Source organism: Anthonomus grandis, chromosome 1 (assembly GCF_022605725.1).
Source record: "Anthonomus grandis grandis chromosome 1, icAntGran1.3, whole genome shotgun sequence".
NCBI lineage: Eukaryota > Metazoa > Arthropoda > Insecta > Coleoptera > Curculionidae > Anthonomus > Anthonomus grandis.
This window is the reverse complement of record NC_065546.1, coordinates 22,719,973-22,740,598: the sequence shown is the minus strand read 5'-3', so window position 1 is coordinate 22,740,598 and position 20,626 is coordinate 22,719,973. Positions and strand designations below refer to the sequence as shown.

Below are 20,626 nucleotides of genomic sequence, written 5' to 3'. Positions count from 1 at the left end.
AAACAATTTTAGATGGGGAATCTTCTTTGTTTTTGCCCTAAATATCCAGCTATTACATGGCATTACCTCCTTGGCCAGTCGAATCATGGAGAAATAATAAGTTTTGTCGAAGAAAAAGATTGATAGATATTCTGAAGATATTCTGGGCCCGATTAAAAGTAAAGTGTTTCTTTCAAATGTACAAGAAGTATATTAGGAAGCAGATAGCTCGTGAGCTTGGTGTCTCTACGATTAACTTGGCCCTGTTAAGAAGATATGTTGCCGCTTCAAACCCTATTATTAACCCTTAACCAGCACAACAAAAAACGACACGAGTTAGCCGCAACTTTTATTGACTAAAATGACTTTCATGAATGACTGAAAAATTACTAGCGTCTAAAGTGCGCGTAAATAGAATGCAGCTATAGTAGTGCGGGTATGCGAAGGCAATTTTATTGGACAACTAAGTATAATCTACTGAGTAAGCCTTAATTTTCAATTTTATTTTTATTCCTGTTTTTCTAATTCTAGACGGGTGTGTCTCGTGATGCTTTATGTTTTTTTTTTAAGTAAAAAAGGGAATGCTATTTTATGCCTGATTTTTTTTTAATTGACAATATTATGCATAACTAAGCAAACTATTCTAATAATATTGGGTTCTATGTCTTTAAACTGGAAAAGGACTAATAAAACTTTACTGAAATTTAAGCAAAGGGCTATAAATCATTCCAAAAGGGCTATAAAAAAGGCCGTACCAAAAAATCCGAAAACAAGAGTCAATATTAGTATAATAATAGTCAATAATATTAGTAGAATAATAGTCTATAATAGGCAAATTAAAGGCGTAACAGATGAAGTTATCACAACTTTAGGTATTGCAAGAAGGGTAAGTTCTATTAATGGACACGAAGTCGAACATTCCTTTCATGTAGTAGATTCCTCATTTCCGATCCCGACAGATGCAATATTGGGTCGAGATTTTATTGCTAAATTCAAATGTAATTTAAACTATTTGGATTGGACTACTTGACTATTAGGCCGACTAACAATAATATTATTATACCGATTCAAAATAGGATTTCTGAAGACTCTATAGTTATTCCAGCTAGGTGTGAGGTACTACGAAAGATAAAAAGCCTGCAAAGCCTTTTGTTAAAGCAAAGTTTTTGTCTCGTATCTTTGTTGCGAGAATTATTGTCTCAAAAAATTCCCCTATCGTTAACATTATTAATACAACAGCGAAAACGTTAATAATTTTCAGTTAAAAACGACAAGCCTAGCAGAAGTTAACATCTATAAAATCGATACAGAATATAACGACCGAAATTATAATTTCATGACTCAGCTTAATGTTAAAGATGTACCCGAGTTTGTCAAAGAAAAATTAATTAATTTATGCAACGAATTTTTAGATATTTTTGCCCTTAAGTCAGATAAAATAACAGTTAACAACTTTTATCAACAAGAACTCCGACTAACTGATAGGTCACCAGTGTATATTAAAAATTATAGAATTCCGCATACTCAAAAAGAAGAAATAAACAAACAAGTTAATAAATTACTGGAACAAAATATTATAAACCCATCAATCTCCAACTATAATAACCCAATTTTGCTGGTACCCAAAAAATCTCCTAACGGTCAAAAAGCATGGAGGTTAGTCTCTCTAAAAACTCATTGCTGACAAGTTTCCACTTCCTCGTATCGATGATATATTAGATCAGATAGGAAGAGCTCGGTGGTTTTCAGTAATTGATCTTATTAGTGGTTTTCACCAGGTACACTTATGTGAAAACTCTCGATGCGGGATCTTTCAGATGTACACGTTTACCTTTTGGACTATCAGTTAGCCCAAACAGCTTTCAGCGGATGATGTCAATGGCATTCGCCGGTATTACCCCTGAAAGAGCTTTTTTGTATATAGACGATCTTATCGCGATCGGTTGTTCTGAAAATCATCATTTTCAAAACCTGTATAAAGTTTTTGGAATATGCAGAAAATTTAACTTAACTAAAATTAAAGCCTCAAAAGTGCAAATTCTTTAAAAACGAAGTAAGATATCTAGGTCACAAAATAACAAACACATTTGTGTGGGTTTTTCCCTATCTCTGGCTCCTCGGACTGTTTATGTTTTTGCACAAGATCAGTTCATATTCGTCAGTAACGCGTTGTACCTACTTGAGTAGAGTTTGAATTACGTTAAATCTATTTATATTAAGTATTTTTTATACGTTAAAATGTCGGATAGTGAGGCCGGTCCTAGTCGAAGCGATAGTGCAAGAGGAAGATGGCGGAAGGCAAGGTAAAACAAATATATTTATTATTTTTACATAATAGGTAAAATGTCAAAGTTAATACAGAGTACAAAAGGAGGTAAATTAAATAATAATAGGAATATTATAATAAGTTGACCTATTCGGAATTAGAAGAAGCCTTAGAACACCTAAGTGATGAAGAAGAAGAGCCATTTATTGCTTCTGATGAAGAGGAGTATATTCCACAGCTGTCAGATGGAGAGGGCGAGGATTCTGATGTTGAAAACGATCCTGTTGTAGAGCTAGAAGATTCGGAGTCTGATGATGATGATGACGTTCATCCAGATTTAGCTTCACAATTCCATTGGACTAGTAAAGATGGCACTCAGTGGAATGACTCACCTACACCACAACGACAAACGGTAGGTCAAAGTATTTTGCATAAAAAAAGTGGTGCACCAGCCTTAACTCGTTTATATACGCCCAAAGACATTTTCAAAACTATTATATCCCCAGAAATGTGTACCTTGATTCTAAAATACAATAAAATATGTATAGCAATAAAAAAGGGAATAGAGTTACGAAGGAATATAACTAAAGGTTATTGGCAATAACTAAGCCGCCAAAAACATTTTCTCCAAAAGTATTTATTCCATTTACTGATGTAGAACTAGATGCATTTTTCGGAATTTTAATTACTGCTGGTTTACATAGGTTCAATAAAGAACATATTTCTGAAATGTGGAAGATGGATTCGCTCCCTTTGTTTCGCGCGAGGCATAGCTCTCGTGATCGCTTCAAAATGTTTCTAAGATTTATTCGGTTTGATGACCAGAATACGCGTATAGAACGTGCAAAGACAGATAAAGCAGCTCCAATTCGAGATATCTGGATTATGCTGAATTCAAATTTGGCAAAAAATTATCAGCCAACAGAGTGTATTACAGTAGATGAACAATTATTTCCATATAGAGGACACACTAAGTTTACCCAGTACATTCCCTCGAAACCAGCGAAAAATGGAATAAAGTTCTTGTGATGAGTAAATTCCTATCCTCTAAAGGGTCAGCTATATACCGGAAAACACCAGGTGGTGAACGTCAGGCAAATATTGGTGAGAGAACAGTATTGGACTTAGTTGCACATTATAAGGGATCAGGAAGAAATATCACAACAGACAATTTTTTTACAAGTTTGCAACTTGCTCATACTTTAAATTCATGGAATATGACTTTAGTAGGAACAGTTAGAAAAAATAAAACGTTTTTACCTTCCAATATGAAGCACAAAAAGACAGAGCCATAAATTCAACCATTTTCGCATTCAACAAAGATGCTACATTGTGCTCTTATGTTCCAAAAAAAAACAAGGCAGTGATTTTTTTATCAACTATGCACAATTGCACACAACAGGCGAAGTAGATAATACTTCTGTTGCAAAGCCTGAAATTAACAGATATTATAACAAAACTAAGACGGTGTTGACACTATGGACCAAATGCTATGTGAATATACTGTCAAACGTAGAACAAATCGCTGGCCATTAGCATTTTTTTCAACATAATTGACGTTGCTAGTTTAGCTTCTTATTGTATATACAAGGAACCTAATCCTTCTTTCAAAGCTATTGATCAACGTCGGCGATTTTAAAAAAATCTTGGTAATGAGCTGTGTTTGTCAAGTATCCAAATAAGATCCCAAATTCCAAAAGTTGTTGGTAATCATTTTACTCGTCAGGCTATAGAAAAGGTACTTCACCGACGAATGCCTGTTCCTTTAGATAATCCAGTTAGAGAACAAGCAGTTTGTGAACGAGATGCATCTGGACGTGTAAAGGTGGTTGGTAGTTGCCAAATATGCCGAGAGCGAACCCATAAACATAGAAAAACTCGTAAAGCCTGTAAATCGTGCTCCAAACCAGTTTGTAATGAGCATTCAGTGGCTCAAACTATTTGTCAAAACTGTAATTCATAACTAATGTTTTTTAGTGTTTTTAAGTGTTTGTTTGCTATGTTGCGTTAATTTGTACCTCACTGTAATTTTCTATGACTTCTTATTACTGTATATATAATAAAACATATGAATTTAACTCTGAAACATTTTATTAGTTTTATAAACATAGTATAGGTACCCGGGTAACCATCCAGCCAACTATGGGGGAAAATTTTTTACACCTTATTTACTTTGAAAATAAAAAAAAAATAATTTCAAATTTTAACAATAACTTAAAAAAAACCAAATTAAGAAATGTCACAAAAGTACAAGCTTCATCGAAGGGTGAGTTAAAAAGATATTCATATCTGAAAACTGAAAAGGTACCCGGGTACCTTTCCAGTCACATAAGGGATAATAACAACAGATGCCTCAAAAATTGCATGCGCTGCTGTTCTTTCACAAAATTTTAATGGCAACGATTTGCCAGTGGCGTGCGTCTCCCCGTCATTTACCAAGAGAGAGTCCAATAAACCAGCCATTTTACAAGAATTAACAGCAGTTCATTGGGCAATTAAACATGGTCATTGCTATATTTACGGTACAAAATTTTTAGTGCGTACAGAGCATAGACCGCTGGTATATTTATTTTCCATGAAAGATCCTTAATCTAAGCTTACGAGAATCAGACTAGACTTAGAAGAATATAATTTCGATATTGAATACGTAAAAGGTACGCAAAACGTTTGCGCCGATGGTCTTAGTAGAATTTGTATTCATGAACTTTAAGACGTACATAAAGGCATTACTCAGGTATTGGCTATTACTCGATCTATGACTAGAACTACCGAACAAATCAATAAACCAGTGTTGCAACAAACAATATTAAAACCATCTGTGTACGAAGCAGTGCGTAATGTTGACAGTATTAAATTACCTTCACTACATTTTCAAGGTACACCTAATCATCTTAGGGGGCTTATTAGGTACAAAAACAAGTTATATGCACAAAAAACTTTTAAAATCTCAAATGGCAACATTGCATTAGAGTATATGTTGTCTCAGTTGGAGATTTAAATATAAACGAAATAAAACTAAGCTTAGTAGATTCAATTTTTAATTTATGCGCAAAGTTTAAAGGGATAGGCCTTAAAATATAAAAAAAATACTAGTATTGCTCTTTCGCAAGTAAAGAAATTAGTTACAGATGAAAATGAAAAAATAAAATTAATTGAGGATTACCATGCTAACCGTATATTGGGCGGACATGGAGGCCATAAACGACTTTTAAGGTTGACGACTAAAAAGTTGAAGGCTAGTTTTACTTGGAAAAATATGTCACGCGACGTCGCCAATTTTATAAAAAAAAGTGTCATAAATGCCAATTAAACAAAATTAAAATTAAACTCGATGAGCCACTAGAAATTACCCCAACCCCAAAAGCCTTTTGATATTGTCTGTATAAATACAAGCGGCAGTATTCCCAAATCTGATGACGGTTTCGAATATGCGGTAACTATACAATGCGAACTAACAAAATACGTAGTAATTAATCCAATATCAGACAAACAGCTTCAACTGTTGCAAAAGCTATTGTTAAAAATTTCATTCCTATTTATGATCCCATGCGAGAAATTAAGACAGATATGGGAACCAAATATAAAAAACCAGGTATTTGAAAATGTAAGTAAATTCCAAAAAAATAGATCATAACATTTCAACAGCTTATCACAGCCAAACAGTTGGAGGCTGTGAACGAAATCATCGCGTTTTAAATGAATATTTAAGGATGTAAATTAACGATTCAAAAACAGACTGGCCTACATGGACTCAATACTACGCATTTTGTTACAACACGACACCAAGTTCTTATCATGATTTTACCCCGAGCTTGTATTTAGAAAAAAAGCCGATTTTCAAGACTCATTGAATAACTCTCAAGTTGATTCATTCTATAATATAGATGCTTACGATCAAGAATTTCGTTATAGGCTACAATTGGCACATAAAATGGCAGGGGAGTTTCTTAAACGAGCAAAGTTGGACAGAAAAGGCTAACTTGACAAAAACGCAAAAGTATCCAATTTCAGCCCAGGTGATTTAGTTACGGTTACAAATGAAAATCGGCATAAATTTGACTCGTACAAAGGTCCTTTTTCAGTTATCGGCACAGAAAACCCAAACTGCACTATAAAGAACGATACAGGAAAATCCATTACTAGACACAAAAACCGCGTTAGAAAATATTTTGTATAAATAAGATTAATTTGATGTTTTTGTAGTTATATTATATTCATGTACTTATAATTTATTGTTTATGTACTTAGAGGTGTATTTTTATATACGAAATTTAATCTTTTTTAATAATTTTTTTTGTATTATATTAAGCTTAATTTTGAGAATCGGTAGTTTAAGTAATAAATGTTATTCAACATTTAAAAAATGTTTAATGTTTTTATATTTTCCCAAAGAATGACCTGCACAAGTGGCCATAGTGAAGGTCCTTCTCCAAAAGGGGATGATGTAAAGGAATTATTAATAATATTGGGCAAATTCTTTAAAGCAAAGTAGGTTACATTTTATTTATTATAAACATTAATAGTTGGTTAAATTTGTTTCTTACCTTAGGCGGCTCTAACAATAACATATGAAACTCTTTTACTACTCCAGCAATTGCCTCTGTCGTATTTTTAATTATCTTTTGCTTATGCTCCATATCCGCAGCCTCGTAATTTATGTTTACACTGTACATATTGTTACCTAGCATTCTGGCTGCTGATCTAAAACCTGTTGAACTAAAAAAAATTATTGCGAATATAGCAATTTCAAATTCAGTAATATATTACCTAGTTTGATTTACATCTAATAATACTAACAACAAAGAAATGCCGCCAACTATAGAACTCTCGCATTTCTCTTTAAATAACATTTCATTTAGAAGTCCTTTGATTGTTTCGGGGCTAAAATAAATATTTAAAATAATTATAAATTTGCATACTTAAGAGTTGATAAACTACAATAAATCCTTATACAGGGTGACAATTTCAAGAGTAGCCATGGCTTATAATTTTTAAACCGTAAAAGATATGAAAAAATGCTTAAAACCGTTTCTATAGTAACAAGGGGGAACCAAAATGATGAATTTTTTAGGGATATACTATCATCCCCCTAACCCCCAGAGCCACCCCCTTAAAAATTTTAAATTGGAAGGGTAGTCGAGTGATACCTTGTTTGAAAGGTCTATTAATTCCCTATATTATGCGACCCTACTTATAATAATCAATGCATTTATTTTAGAGTTATGCCAATTTTAATATTTTATTAAAGGTTATTTAAGTGTTTTTTTAATTTCTTATAAAATTAACATATTTTGAAAATGTCATAAAATATTTAACATTTGAACATTAGTACAAATGGTTAAGAACTAGGAAAACACTCTGCAATATTGCGTTTATTCTATTTTTAAAACAATAAAAATCTGCATTGAACTTTAATTATTTTATTAAATGCTCAAAGTGGCTTCCATTATTTTGCAAGCAAAAGTACAATCTGTTTTCAAACTCTTGACGAACATTTCTAAAAACTTCAGTTGTTAATAATCGGCACTCTTGTGTAATTCTTTGTTTTAGCTCCTCAATGGTGGCAGGCTGCGTTTTGAAAACGACCGATTTTAGGTGACCCCAAAGAAAAAAATCGAGAGGGGTGAGATCTGGCGATCTTGGCGGCCACTTAATAGGTCCTCTTCTACCAATCCATTGGTCTGGATAATGATTATCTAGCCACTTTCTAACAGGCAATACATAATGTGGTGGGGCCCCATCTTGTTGAAAATGCAATAAATTTTCATCAAGAACAAGATCTCCATTTTCATCCCTTTGGTTTTCCAATTCCGTTATTACTAAAGGCTCAACAGTTGTTTCTAACATTTCAGCATAAATTTCTCCATTTAGATTATCATCAATAAACAATGGCCCAATTATATTATTCCCTAGAATTCCGGCCCACACATTTATTTTTTGGGGATATTGGGTGTGCCCTTCCCTAAAAATATGGGGATTCTCATCACTCCAGTAACGGCAGTTTTGCTTATTAACGTTACCGTTTAAATAAAAAGTGCACTCGTCACTGAAACAAATGTTTTTTATAAAACGTGGCTCATTTATTATTTTTTGGGTCATTAATTCACAAAATTCGATCCGCCTGTCTGGATCGTCATCACCAAGTTCTTGAACAATCTGTAGCTTGTAAGGATGGAATTTATTAATTTTTAATATCTTTCGTACTGATTCACGAGACACTCCTGTGGCAGCTGCTGCTTGACGAGTCAACATACCAGGATCCATAGCAAAATGCCCAAGAACCTCAATCTGAGTTGCTTCATCCAGTATTCTTGGCTGATTTTTCTTTATATTACCTACAAACCCAGTTTCTTCAAATTTTCTTACCAACTTCTGGATGTAATAATGCCCAACCTGCTTATCTGGGTCCCTCTCATTAAATATTGTGGCACTTCTACGAAAACAGCGATTTTGAGAACCATAAATAAATATCATTTCAACTCTTTCGGCGATCGTATAAACCATTGTAAAAATAAAACTAGAGCAGTGAGAGAATTTTAAATCACAAAAAGAACCACGATATTACTAACCAAACCAAAAATTGAACATTTTAAGGCAAAATTTAAATAAACAAAAAACAACAAATATTTCGAGAATGGCAGGCATCGAAAATTTTCCTTTTTTTTACATCGCCAAATACCATTCCGACAATTCAATAATTTCAGTATAAGTGTACTATTTATTGGAGTTTTGTTTTGGCTTTTAACAATTCATTTTAGTATCAGAATAAATATTTTTATTCTGATAGTAAAATGAATTGACTAACATTTAAAAGGACATACATATCTCGGAAATGGTTGCATTGATTTTAATGAGTAAGACGGCAAAATATAGGGAATTAATAGACCTTTCAAACAAGGTATCACTCGACTACCCTTCCAATTTAAAATTTTTAAGGGGGTGGCTCTGGGGGTTAGGGGGATGATAGTATATCCCTAAAAAATTCATCATTTTGGTTCCCCCTTGTTACTATAGAAACGGTTTTAAGCATTTTTTTATATCTTTTACGGTTTAAAAATTATAAGCCATGGCTACTCTTGAAATTGTCACCCTGTATATATGTACTCTTAGAGAATCTGTAGTGTGCACATCTTAAAGTTGCTATTTTTTAAAAATGTCTGATGATGACTTTTTATCGAGGAGCGAAACACGTGTCATCTATTCTTAACCCAAATATAAGTTCGAGACTTTTGACCACACCTGTAGTTTTCTTGTAGTAAGTCTCTCGTTACTAGAAGTTCTTTTGAATATTATTCGTATTTGTATATTATTCGTCCTCTGTCAACGAGTAAAACCTCTTCGTTTTTGTTAATAGAGCCACTGATCAATTTATTAGAGTTTAAACAAATTGAGTTGTAACGCCGATTTTCTACAAATTGTTTAGTATTCTTATGCGGGTGTTTAAGAATTTAATGTTTTTGAAAATGTTTATGTAATTTCCACAATATTAGATCCTAGATTTAAAATGTTTAAAAAAGAAAATGTTGAAAAATTTAAACAGGTTAAACTCTCATATACTATTATTAAAAATAAATATACTTTCAAGAAATAGAGAATTATGGCAATGTACTGATGCAAATATCAGTTACGGAACTTAAACTTGTACTTAAGTTTGCCTGTAATTAAGAGTTCTAGTAAGTCTTACCTAAATTGAATAAATGTTTTTTTTTTTGTTAATTTATATTTTATATGTTATTTATATTTTCGTATTCAATAAAACCAAAGCATTTGGCCTAATCGCAAGATTCGCAGGATTTGAGTGCGGAAATTAGTGAATTAGCATGTAATAAATCCAAGTGACAAGTTAAAAAGAGAATGAATATATTTCTCTTACTGCCCCTTTAGTAACTAGATTTTAACATGAATATAGGAAACAAATTTAAGAATATATACTTTAAACTCGTGAAATATGGATATCAAGCCAAATATGCTTTAGCAAAATGTAGATAAAAAAGATAAAGGGAGTTAAAATTTAATTTTCGAATCTTTTTTTTTCTTTATAGCTCAAATTGTTTAGAAGACGCCGATATAAAAACGGGAAATTAGGGGTTTGTAGGGACGAAGAATATGATTTTATTCTCTTTTTGACATTAAGTGTAGAGGGCCCTAGTTACACAATATTCACATGCTCTTTCATGCCATAACTTTCTTACTAGCACATTTTTTATTTAGGTAACTGAATGATGATTTTTAATAAAAAAAGGTATACTGCGTTTATTTCCATTAGACCAGGTGTGTTTAATTGATAAAATAATCGTACGTGGGAACTAGAAAATGTACACTTATCATAGTCATAAATATAATCAATCATTAAACTAATGTCAGGCATATTGACATTAGATTTGCCTCTTATTTGTTTGAAAGATAGGTCTTATAACGTTAATTAAAAACCAAATAACTTTTACAAAAACCGCTTTTAGAAATTTTACCCAAACTACAAAAACTATACTCATGCATCATTTCAATCCGATTCGACATTTATAATAATATAATAAAAAATAAAGGCAGACAAAACATGTAGTAGCAAAAATATTGCAGCTCCACTGCAATATACAGTTGCCGTTGCATAGTTTGGTCGCGGCAGTACATTTCCATGGCCTCCACGTAGCCCGGATCTTAATCTTTTGGGGTTGTATTAAGTCTTTAGTTTCTACAGAAGAAATCCGTATACAAGAGCAACTATTGCATAATTCCACCAATGTTATCAAGAATAAACACTTGGAAGGAACTTTATTCCAAGTAAGGCAGTATTTGGTAAAAAGATTAAGAAAACACCTGGAAGTGAATGCTGAATATTTTTCTAATTTTTTAAAGTGATATTTTTCATTATTTTATTCATATTCCAATTTAGTATTAAACAACTTTTTAACTGTGCAACAGAATGTTTAAATGCAAAGATTTCGAAAACGCTTTGTTTAACCAAAATAAATGTAGCACACTTTTTTTTTTACAAAACATCATCATTTTATCCGTTACTTTAGTAAGAAATAATAAAACGGTACTTGTAACAAAGTCATGGCATCAAACCGCGTATGAATATAGCGTCCTCTACACGTTATGTCAAATAATAGAATAAAATCATATTTCTTAACCCCAAAAACTCCCGATCCCTAGTATTCATGTCGATATCTCAAAAACAACTTAAGCTATAGAGAAAACACAGATTAGAAAAAACAATTTTAACATCCTGTATCTTAATTACGAGCGACATTTTACAGCATATTTGGCTCAACATCGATATTTTCTTGAGTTTAACCTAGAATTGCTTCTTAGCGCATTCATAACCGACCACTCTGTAGATATTTCTGAGAGTAAATAATAATTTAACTATCCCAATATATCATAATTTATTGCCGTTTTGATATTCTTAAATATCATAGCCTCTTATCTAGAAGAATAGGAAAAAACACTTTACAAAATAAACTTACGACTCAAGAGTATTTAAAAGAGGATCTGGAAATAAACGTTCCGTACAGCCTCGCTGGGTATCTCTAGCCGTCCTCAAGAAATCGCACAGCAATTGAGCAACGTTATCATGCCTGTCTTTATCAACCTTAGGATCAAACAGGCTTATCAGTTTTTGAATCACTCTTTGGCTGTCCAACCACTAAAAACAAAAATATTATAGTAAGTAAAAATGGTAAAAGATATTTTTAGTGTATCTTGTGGCATAGTAATAAAACCTTTGATCTTCAGGTAAACTGCTTTTTTTAACAGGAAAGCTAGTAGTAATAATTTTTTTTTAACAATAACTGGACGAAAGTTATTTATGTTATAGACAAATATTTGAAGTTCCAGATAACACAAAAATAAATATTATTATAACTCAAAAAAGTTGAACTCAATTTTCGGACTAAATTTTATAGAAAAATATGTCGAGCAACAATATTTAGTATACTAGTATATTCATTTCTACATACATAATACGTTAAGGATAATATTAAATATTAAATGGTCTACATTTTAAACATTTGTTAAAAAACTTTTCGGGTAAAACAGATATTATAACTTATATTAAATAATAAAATTTATTTTAATTACCTTGAAAACGGCATAATTTATAATATGTATATTTAATACGCTCTTTAAGAATACGCAATAAAAAATTAGGGTTGCTATTTAAAAAAATCGTCGATGACGTCACATCTTATTTTTAGGACACACTGTATAATTCGATTTTCAGTATTTTTTTTTTAACTTTGGTCACCGATTTCACGGAAGTTGTGTATGAGGCTAATGGCACATTTCCGGCATACTATCGGTAATGTTTTGGTGTTCTTCACTTATTTATTCCACAACAAAAAAATGCAAAATTTCAGAAAAAAACCTTTTTGAGTTACTTTGGGACCTTTTACTTTGTCCCTGTTGGTTGTACCGGGTCTTTCCCCATATATTGACCTCTTGAATGGTTTAGGACTTAGCTAAATGACAGAAGTCAGCTTGTAAGAGTTAATATCACGATTTCTTGCAAGCCAATAGAATGTGGTGTCTCAAAGATCATTCTTAGCCCCATTTTGTTTCTACTGTTCATAAATGCTATCGCTAGTCTGGACGTCAGTGGTAAATCTATTTGCGGACGATACACGTTTTATTTGGGGTGACCCCGATATTAAGACACTACATAGAACCATAACAAATGCCCTAGTCACGATTAAATCGTAGTGCGATTCTAATCTTCCGTGAAAATCGAACTTATCGAGTGCCTAAAAAGATCAGTAGAGGAGCTAACCGACAAAAACAGGATTTTGCAAGAAAATAGTGATTTGTGGAATAAAAAATTCGAAGAAGCAACAAAATCATAAAAGAAATCCCGCAAAAACAAAGCAAAACAACAAACAGAACAACCCCTTTCTGCCCGCTCATCCCATCAACCAAGCACGACGTCTTGCCAAACTGATGACATCATCATCGTCGATGTTTATGGACATGAAGGAAATGTATCAACCCAAACAGTAGTAATGGGCTTATCTAAGAAACCTTACAGAGAAATAAATATGCACAGCGACGCGGAAGAGAAAGAAAAATGTGATCCCAATCCAACTTTATCTGGATCAAAACAAAAACAACCGAAAAACACAGAAATTTACTTATTTTGCACTAACTTTAGGTGAAGTGAAAAGAGCAGTTGATGCCGCAGTTGACCAGCAAAATTATATAGAAAAGAAAATTGGACGAAAGTAGCTAGGAGATCAAAGCAGAGAGCCTCCTCTGATAGGCCAACTCCTCTTAGGGGATCCAATGATAGTAACGGAAATCTAAAGACTGCAACAAAAAGGGCAGTCTTATTTTTGTCTGGCCCCAAATACAGCCCAAAAAGAGGTACTTGACTATTTTAAATGTTATGAATTGGGTGAGGACTGCATATGTGAAAAAATGCAGACAAAAAAAGGTAAACACAAGGCATCCTTTAGACTTATTGTACCACAAAGTGCTATTAACCAATACCTTTGCACAACGTTATGGCCCAAGGATGTGATCATAAACCATTTTATGAACATTCAACACCATTAAATGGTAAGAGCCTTAACAGCAGTCTTGAGAAGGTCAGCCTAAATACTCGTATAATACGTATAAATGCGAGATCGATCCGGAGGTCAGCTTGAAGCATTTATAGAGGACAAATATATCGACATAGTATGGTTTTAAAGTAGCAGGGTGCTCTGCAAGGAGTGAGAGTACAGGTGGTGATACCATGATCCTTGTTAGAGATCATTTGGAGGTAAAAAACTGTACAAATCCTAGTTTTAGTATTAATAAGTGTATTGAATATTGTTCCGTCTATATAAATTATTTTAATTGATATATTTTAGCACTATATCGCCCACCCTCGGGCTGTTTTGACACCTTTTTAACAACATTTGAAAAATTATGTTTGGTTTTAAGAATGGTACTAACATCATAATTGCCAGCGATTTTAACATCCATTTCAATACAGGCCATCCAATGCAATAAGATTTGAAGATACTGCAGAAAGTTTAGGCTTAAGACAGATCATTTTCGCGGCTATAAGAATGGAAGCTTGTTTGGATAATCTATTTGTAAGCTGTTTATAAGACTGTGAGTTCTGTAAATGTTATAGAATTGAATATATCAGATCATATGGGTCAAGGGTTAAACTGTGTGGTTGATAGTGTGAAAGATGATTATGTTGAGTCTCGTAAGCTATGCAGACTGATAACAAAAAAGGGTCCCTCTTCTTTAATAAAATATCTAGGACATCCTGGGACTTTGTTAATGAAACACTAATGTTAATCAAAAATTCAAATCGTTTTTAAACATCTTGGAAAATGGATATCTAGAATCTTTCCCGGAAAAGTTTTTGTAATGTTGGGTTATTCCCATCAGGACAGGTTCGGGGGTAGCACTACGTGCTCTTATTAATTAGACACAACTTGTTCTGTTCATAGCTCGGAATATATTCAATTAACGTTCATCAAAAAATACAGTCGCCGAAATAGTCATGGTCATCAATAATTTAAGTACATTGAACCGATAAGTAATGCATACATGTATAGATCTACTTATTTCCTAAAATGTTATTATTGCAATTTTGGAGTATTACAATTTGGTATGGCTTGAAGGAGTCAATGGCCTCTTATATTATAACAATGAAATTGTCGCAATTGCTTAGCTTAATTATTAAACATAAGTGTCCATTACATTTTATATTGTAAGATCTGATCTTGTAATATATCTTGTAATCTTGATTGGCAAAGATCTTAGGGCAATGCGGGAACAACTCAATCTTTTATATGAGCTCAAAGCCCAATATAATATTCCAGATATAGAAAATCTCTACAAATCTTATCAAAAAAGGTATAGAGAATTTATAATTGAGGCAAAAATCGGAGCAAATGACCCCTTCTTACTTCTACAAATCCCAATAAGACCATGTGGCAAATAATGAATAAGTACCGTCATGGGGTCCAAGATATTCGGATGAAATCATTCCCCAGTCCTAATGATTTTAATAACTTTTTTTCTAATATAACTGACCATATAGTTTCAAAATGCCAAACTCAGATACAGACTCTTTAACATATGTATGTAAACAATATCATCAAGCCTAAATCTGCCTTTTCTTTTAAAAAGTCTGACTCCAATCCTTAAGAAAGGGGATCTGGGTTAACCTGAAAACTCCATGCCAATATCTCTTCTGCCTATAGTTTAAAAGTTTCTGGAGTATGGCCATTCAAATGGTGAATTTCTTCAATACAAAAAAATATATTCTCTCCCCATGTCAGTTTGGTTTCAGAAAAAAGAGAAACACAGTCTATGAAATAGTAGACAATTACAATTTTGACCACAAGTGTGAACATGATTTGCTCAGACCTAGAACACAGACATCAAGTGGTGAGAGTGGCAGGGGTGTCCTCAGGAATGAGTGAGATTACAATATGTGTACCCAGGAATCAATTCTTGGGCCTATATTATTTTTTTAATATATCAATGACCTTCGTTATAGTGACCTAATAGCCAAATATACCCTCTTTACTGATTACACCACTGTTTCTCTTGCTGCTGAGAAGACACAGATGGTAATTTTCTCCCTTCGAGACATACGAGCGTCACCGGATGTCTCGGCAGTGTATTTTCTGTGTGTGACCTTGGATCCCAAACTACAGTGGTGTGAGCATGTTCATGCCCTTGCAAAAAAAACTTGCCAAGGACCTTAATCTTCTCCGGCATTTTTCTCAGTGTGTCTCCACCAATGTAAGGCAAACAACCTATTTTGCATTTTTTCATTCTCACATTAGCTATGCACTCCTTGCATGGGGACATTCGACTGGGCGATATAGACTTTTTGGATTGCAGAGAAAGACTGTTAGGGTGATATCTGGTTTGGATTATAGAGGGGACTGCAAAAGCGCCTTTATTAATCTAAAGATTTTAACTGTGTCTTGGCTTTATTTGTTTGTGTGTCTGGTGTATGTAAGAGAAAACTTGCACCAACTAATCGGGATGTGTACAACTATAACACTCATGCTAGGGACGATTTGGTTCCTGCTTACCGTCGCGTCGACTACAAAGATGTCAAGATGACCCAGGGTATTTGGCGACTAGATATTGTAATGCATTACCTGTTAGAATCAGAAAGTTGCCAATGTCTCTATTTAAAACTTCTATTTGTTGTGATAGTCCTAGATCTATTTTCTTGTATTGGTCTTGATATGTAGTAGTTCATGTGTATTTTATATTTTAATTTTCTTCTTCTTTATTATAGTTATATAATAAAGAAGAAGAAAAATATAGTCTTTATTTTAGTTTACTCTTAGAACCTATTTGTCATGTGTAAACATATTTTATGTAATTGACAGGAATAAACTATTGATTGATTGATTGAAAATGGTACTTGCACATCAGTGCCATATCCAAAAAATTAAGCTCTGCATGTTTTGCACTTAGATCGGTTTCCAGGAAATTAAACTTAACAACATCTAAATGAGTATATTACGCCCTTTTTAAGCCGCATCTCCGATATGCCTTTCCATTCTGGGGTATGTGCTGTGCGACTCAACTTGAGCGCATTTTCAGATTACAAAAGAGAGCTGTTCGTTATTCACTGAAACTAACTAATAGAAATACCGGTTAAGAATTCTTTAAAAAATAAAAAAAATTAACTGTTCCTTCTTTATTCATATTGTAGGTATCAACAGTTCCCGAAAGGCAATCTCACAATTACCCACTTAGGAATCGGCAGCAAGAGCTTTATCTTCCAACCCCACGGTCAGAGTTCGCATTTTTTTGCATTATATAGGATGGAGCTTTTACTCTATCCTATATAATGCAAAACAATGCAAACATCTTCCACTTGAAATCAAATCCATATCATCTTTTTCCACATTTTGCATAGTTGTAAAATCACACTTGCTGGAGAGAGCATTATATACAGTGAACCATTTTTTTTAAATTAAATAATATAAGAAAGTTATAAATATTCGTTTATTTAAACTTTTCTCACTTTTCTCCTTTTTTTATTTTTTTGTAATAAGACTATGTACTGTATTAAATTTTTATATTATGACCGCGTACAATTTTTATTTTATTGTACAAAGATTTATAATACAGTATCTATTTATGAGTATTTATATTTTATGTTTTATGTATTGTGATTTTTTGCTTGTGTTTTAGCTTTGCCTACAAAATTGGTAATTTTTTTTACAATAAACCAGATTATTATTATTATTAAACATTTTTGTTAATACTATAAAAAAACTACAAGCAGATTGCCTAATACTAAAATTAACTTACATTTAAAATGTTCTGTCTCATCTCCACTCCTTCGACCTGCGTCATCAATTTGAGCATGAGATCCATGATGGCGCTAGTCTCAAGGTGTTTCATTAGCAAAGGCAAAAATGTTTCTTTTGCCTTTAAAAAATCTAGGACCTGCAAGCATGTCAGTTGATAGGACAGCCAGTTCTGAAATTTCACGGGAAAAAACGGGCGGTTGTCGAGGAAGAAAGGAAGTTGGAAAATTAAAAATTGTTTATATAGTAAGGACAGGTAGACAATTTAATTCAAGAAAATTTTTGGGAGGGATAAGGTTGGAGAGGAAAGGAGAGGAAAAATCAAGTTATCATTTTGGTACATTTTTTTTTTAATTTGATACAGAAAATGATGACTATGATATTAAGTATTCTTTAAATATGACTGGGTGGATCCAATGTATTTTAGACGCTAAAATTAAGTACGTATAAATGACGTACTTAATATTACAAATAGAAATTTACATCAGTCATGTTTAAGAAATACTCAGTAATTTAAATCATGTTGGAATAAATGAGGCAAATAAAAAAGCAAATAAACTATTTCTCCCAAAAATAAAACGATGACGAAAAGTAAATATTTCTTTATATTGTACCGAAATATTTATTATTATATTGTATTTTAAGAAATAGTATATTGCAAGAAGCAAAGGGTGGTCATTTAAGAAGAAGCAATTCACACAAATTGAAGAGTGGAAGTACCAAAATCTAAGTTTTGTAGGTATTTGCTTAAAAAGGTTTCAAGTGCCATTGGTAATGTATCCACAAAGGTTATAAGTGTAATTTTATTTCGTAAGCTTTGGCCTAGTAAAACTAGATGGAGCTAGAGTTTTTATTTTAGGTTATAAGTACCAAAGTCAGGTTAAAAGTGTAAGTGTGCTTGTTTGCATTTATCCGACAATAAATTGCAGTGTAAACATAGAAGATGTGCAAGAAAAGACTAAAGGAAAGTTTATAGAACAGCATAGAAGAAATTCGTCCAAAAAATCCACCTAATCAAGAGGTAAGATATTTTAGGTTATGGCTGTTTTTTTAAAAAATAGGTAGTGACTCCTACTCCGTTTAACGGGTGGGTATTCAGGTTGTTCCGCGTGTTTTGTTTTCTCCATGTGAATAAGAGGCAATACTTCGTACTTCTTAACGTAAATATAAAAAGAATTTGTGGATCTGCACCTAATATTTGCGTATCTATTGCAGATGTCGTACAAGTGTTATACTGAGTGCAAAAAAATAACTTACGAACGAAAACTTTAACTTTTTGAGAGATTTTATGCTGAAAACTACAAAACACAAGGGATGTATCTTATAGGCCTAATAAATTTATTTAAAAAAAAAAAGAATCGTCATAGAAATTATGAAAGTACCGCAGATAGTAAAAGGCAAACTTCAATATCCTATACACTGCCAGATCAATATAGAAATTTTGGGCAAGTATGCAGAAAGACCTTTATGAATGTTTTTGGTGTCACTCAGAAACGTTTAGTTGTTTTAATAAAGAAGAAAAAAATGGGAGATACCACATTTATCGATAGGCGTTCCAATAATAAGCCTAGTAAGTTCACAGAAAACGACCGCAAACTGATCCATCAACATATAAACTCTATCCCTAGAGATGTTTCACACTATTCACGATCAGAAAAGGAATATCTTTGTCCTGATTTAAATATTCATCGCCTTCAAAAAGCATTTTTGACGAAAAATAAAGAATCTTCTGTATAATATTAGTTTTAAGTTTTATAGAGGTATTTTTAAGAGAGATTTCCCGAATTTAAGCTTTTATCATCCTAGAGTTGAAACATGCCATATGTGCGATCAGTTAAATTGCGAGGCATAGCAATCTTCTAGTGCTGGCTGCAGTGCGAAGAACTAACTCGAACTTCACCACCGAAAAGTGCAACAATGTCTGAAATATATGAAAAATCAAACCATAAATTCACAACTTCCTGGTAGTGACAAATGCTGCATTTCATTTAACCTACAACAAGTTTTATTCGTTCCCACGCTGACCCATTCAGATATGTTTTATCTGTTTCAACTATCTTGTTACAACCTGGGGATACATTTATTGGACTCAAACCGTGCATTCATGTGTAGGTGGCATGAAGGTGTTAGTGGACGTGGAGGTAATGAAGTAGCATCTACCCTTCTTAAACTATTAAATTCTGGTGTCAAAAAAAACACAAAAAAATATTTGCTATTTGTTTTAGTGTTCCTTCCTCTGCATGATATTTTTGAGACAATAGAGTATAACTTTCTAATAAGTGGTCACAGTTTTATGGATTGTGACCGAGACTTCGCTCTCATTGAAAAAAGGAAACATGTGTGTCCTTCATAAATGGTGCAAAATGATTTACATGATGTAATAACTCCCGCAAAATATGATCCACCATTCTAAGTTATTGACATGTCGGTAAACGGATTTTGGGACATAAAGGAAGCTGCTGACACGTTTCTTAACACTAAAGCCTTAAATATCAGTAAGGCAGTAACAATTAAGATTGATCATAACAATCCAACAGTTTTTCAAATAAAAGAAACTTTCTCCAAAGTAGAAGCCTGGAAGAAAATCAATGCATTGAAAAAAGGAAAAACCACTGACGATCTAAAATCTGTAGCAATAAAACTTTTACCCCTCGAGAATAAGATTACCGCTAATAAAAGAAAATCTCTATCATCTATGATTACCTACCTAGAAAATCCTGAACACAAAATATTTTATAGAAAACTTCTTAATTTAGGTGAAGAGAGTTTTGGACCAAGCAGCAGCTTAACTCGCTTTTGATTGATACCTTATACCCTTTCAGTTTTGGTTCCAAACAAACTTTAAAATTTTATTTTATTGATAGAAACAATAGATTTGTTTTCTACCAGTACCTAATTCTAGATGTTAACAATCGGTTTTACATGTTTATATAAAAAAAAGAGTGTTTGAGCTTTCTTAGTAGTTTTCTTAAATATCTCAGAATTATGAATATGGCACTTAGTGCCTTTGGCACTTTACTTACGTGATGATTAAAAATTTACTGAGACAAATTTGCATTTCAAATAATTTTCATTGAGAAACCTGGATACT

General features: G+C 32.8%; 1 protein-coding gene across 5 annotated transcripts in view; it reads right to left on the bottom strand.

Moving 5' to 3' along the window:
• LOC126748670 (serine/threonine-protein phosphatase 6 regulatory subunit 3) overlaps window positions 1-20,626 on the bottom strand; it is a 72,075-nt gene that overhangs the window by 40,740 nt on the left and 10,709 nt on the right. For 3 of the 5 annotated variants that reach the window (XM_050458331.1, XM_050458168.1, XM_050458081.1), the window contains 4 exons: window positions 17,537-17,707; window positions 11,713-11,891; window positions 7,013-7,126; window positions 6,790-6,961 (listed from right to left, as the gene is read on the bottom strand). In XM_050458331.1, coding sequence (XP_050314288.1) covers window positions 6,790-6,961; window positions 7,013-7,126; window positions 11,713-11,891; window positions 17,537-17,707 — 636 coding nt within the window. The remainder of the gene's footprint in view (window positions 1-6,789; window positions 6,962-7,012; window positions 7,127-11,712; window positions 11,892-17,536; window positions 17,708-20,626) is intronic. The other 2 variants (XM_050458252.1, XM_050458415.1) reach the window with 2 other exon arrangements.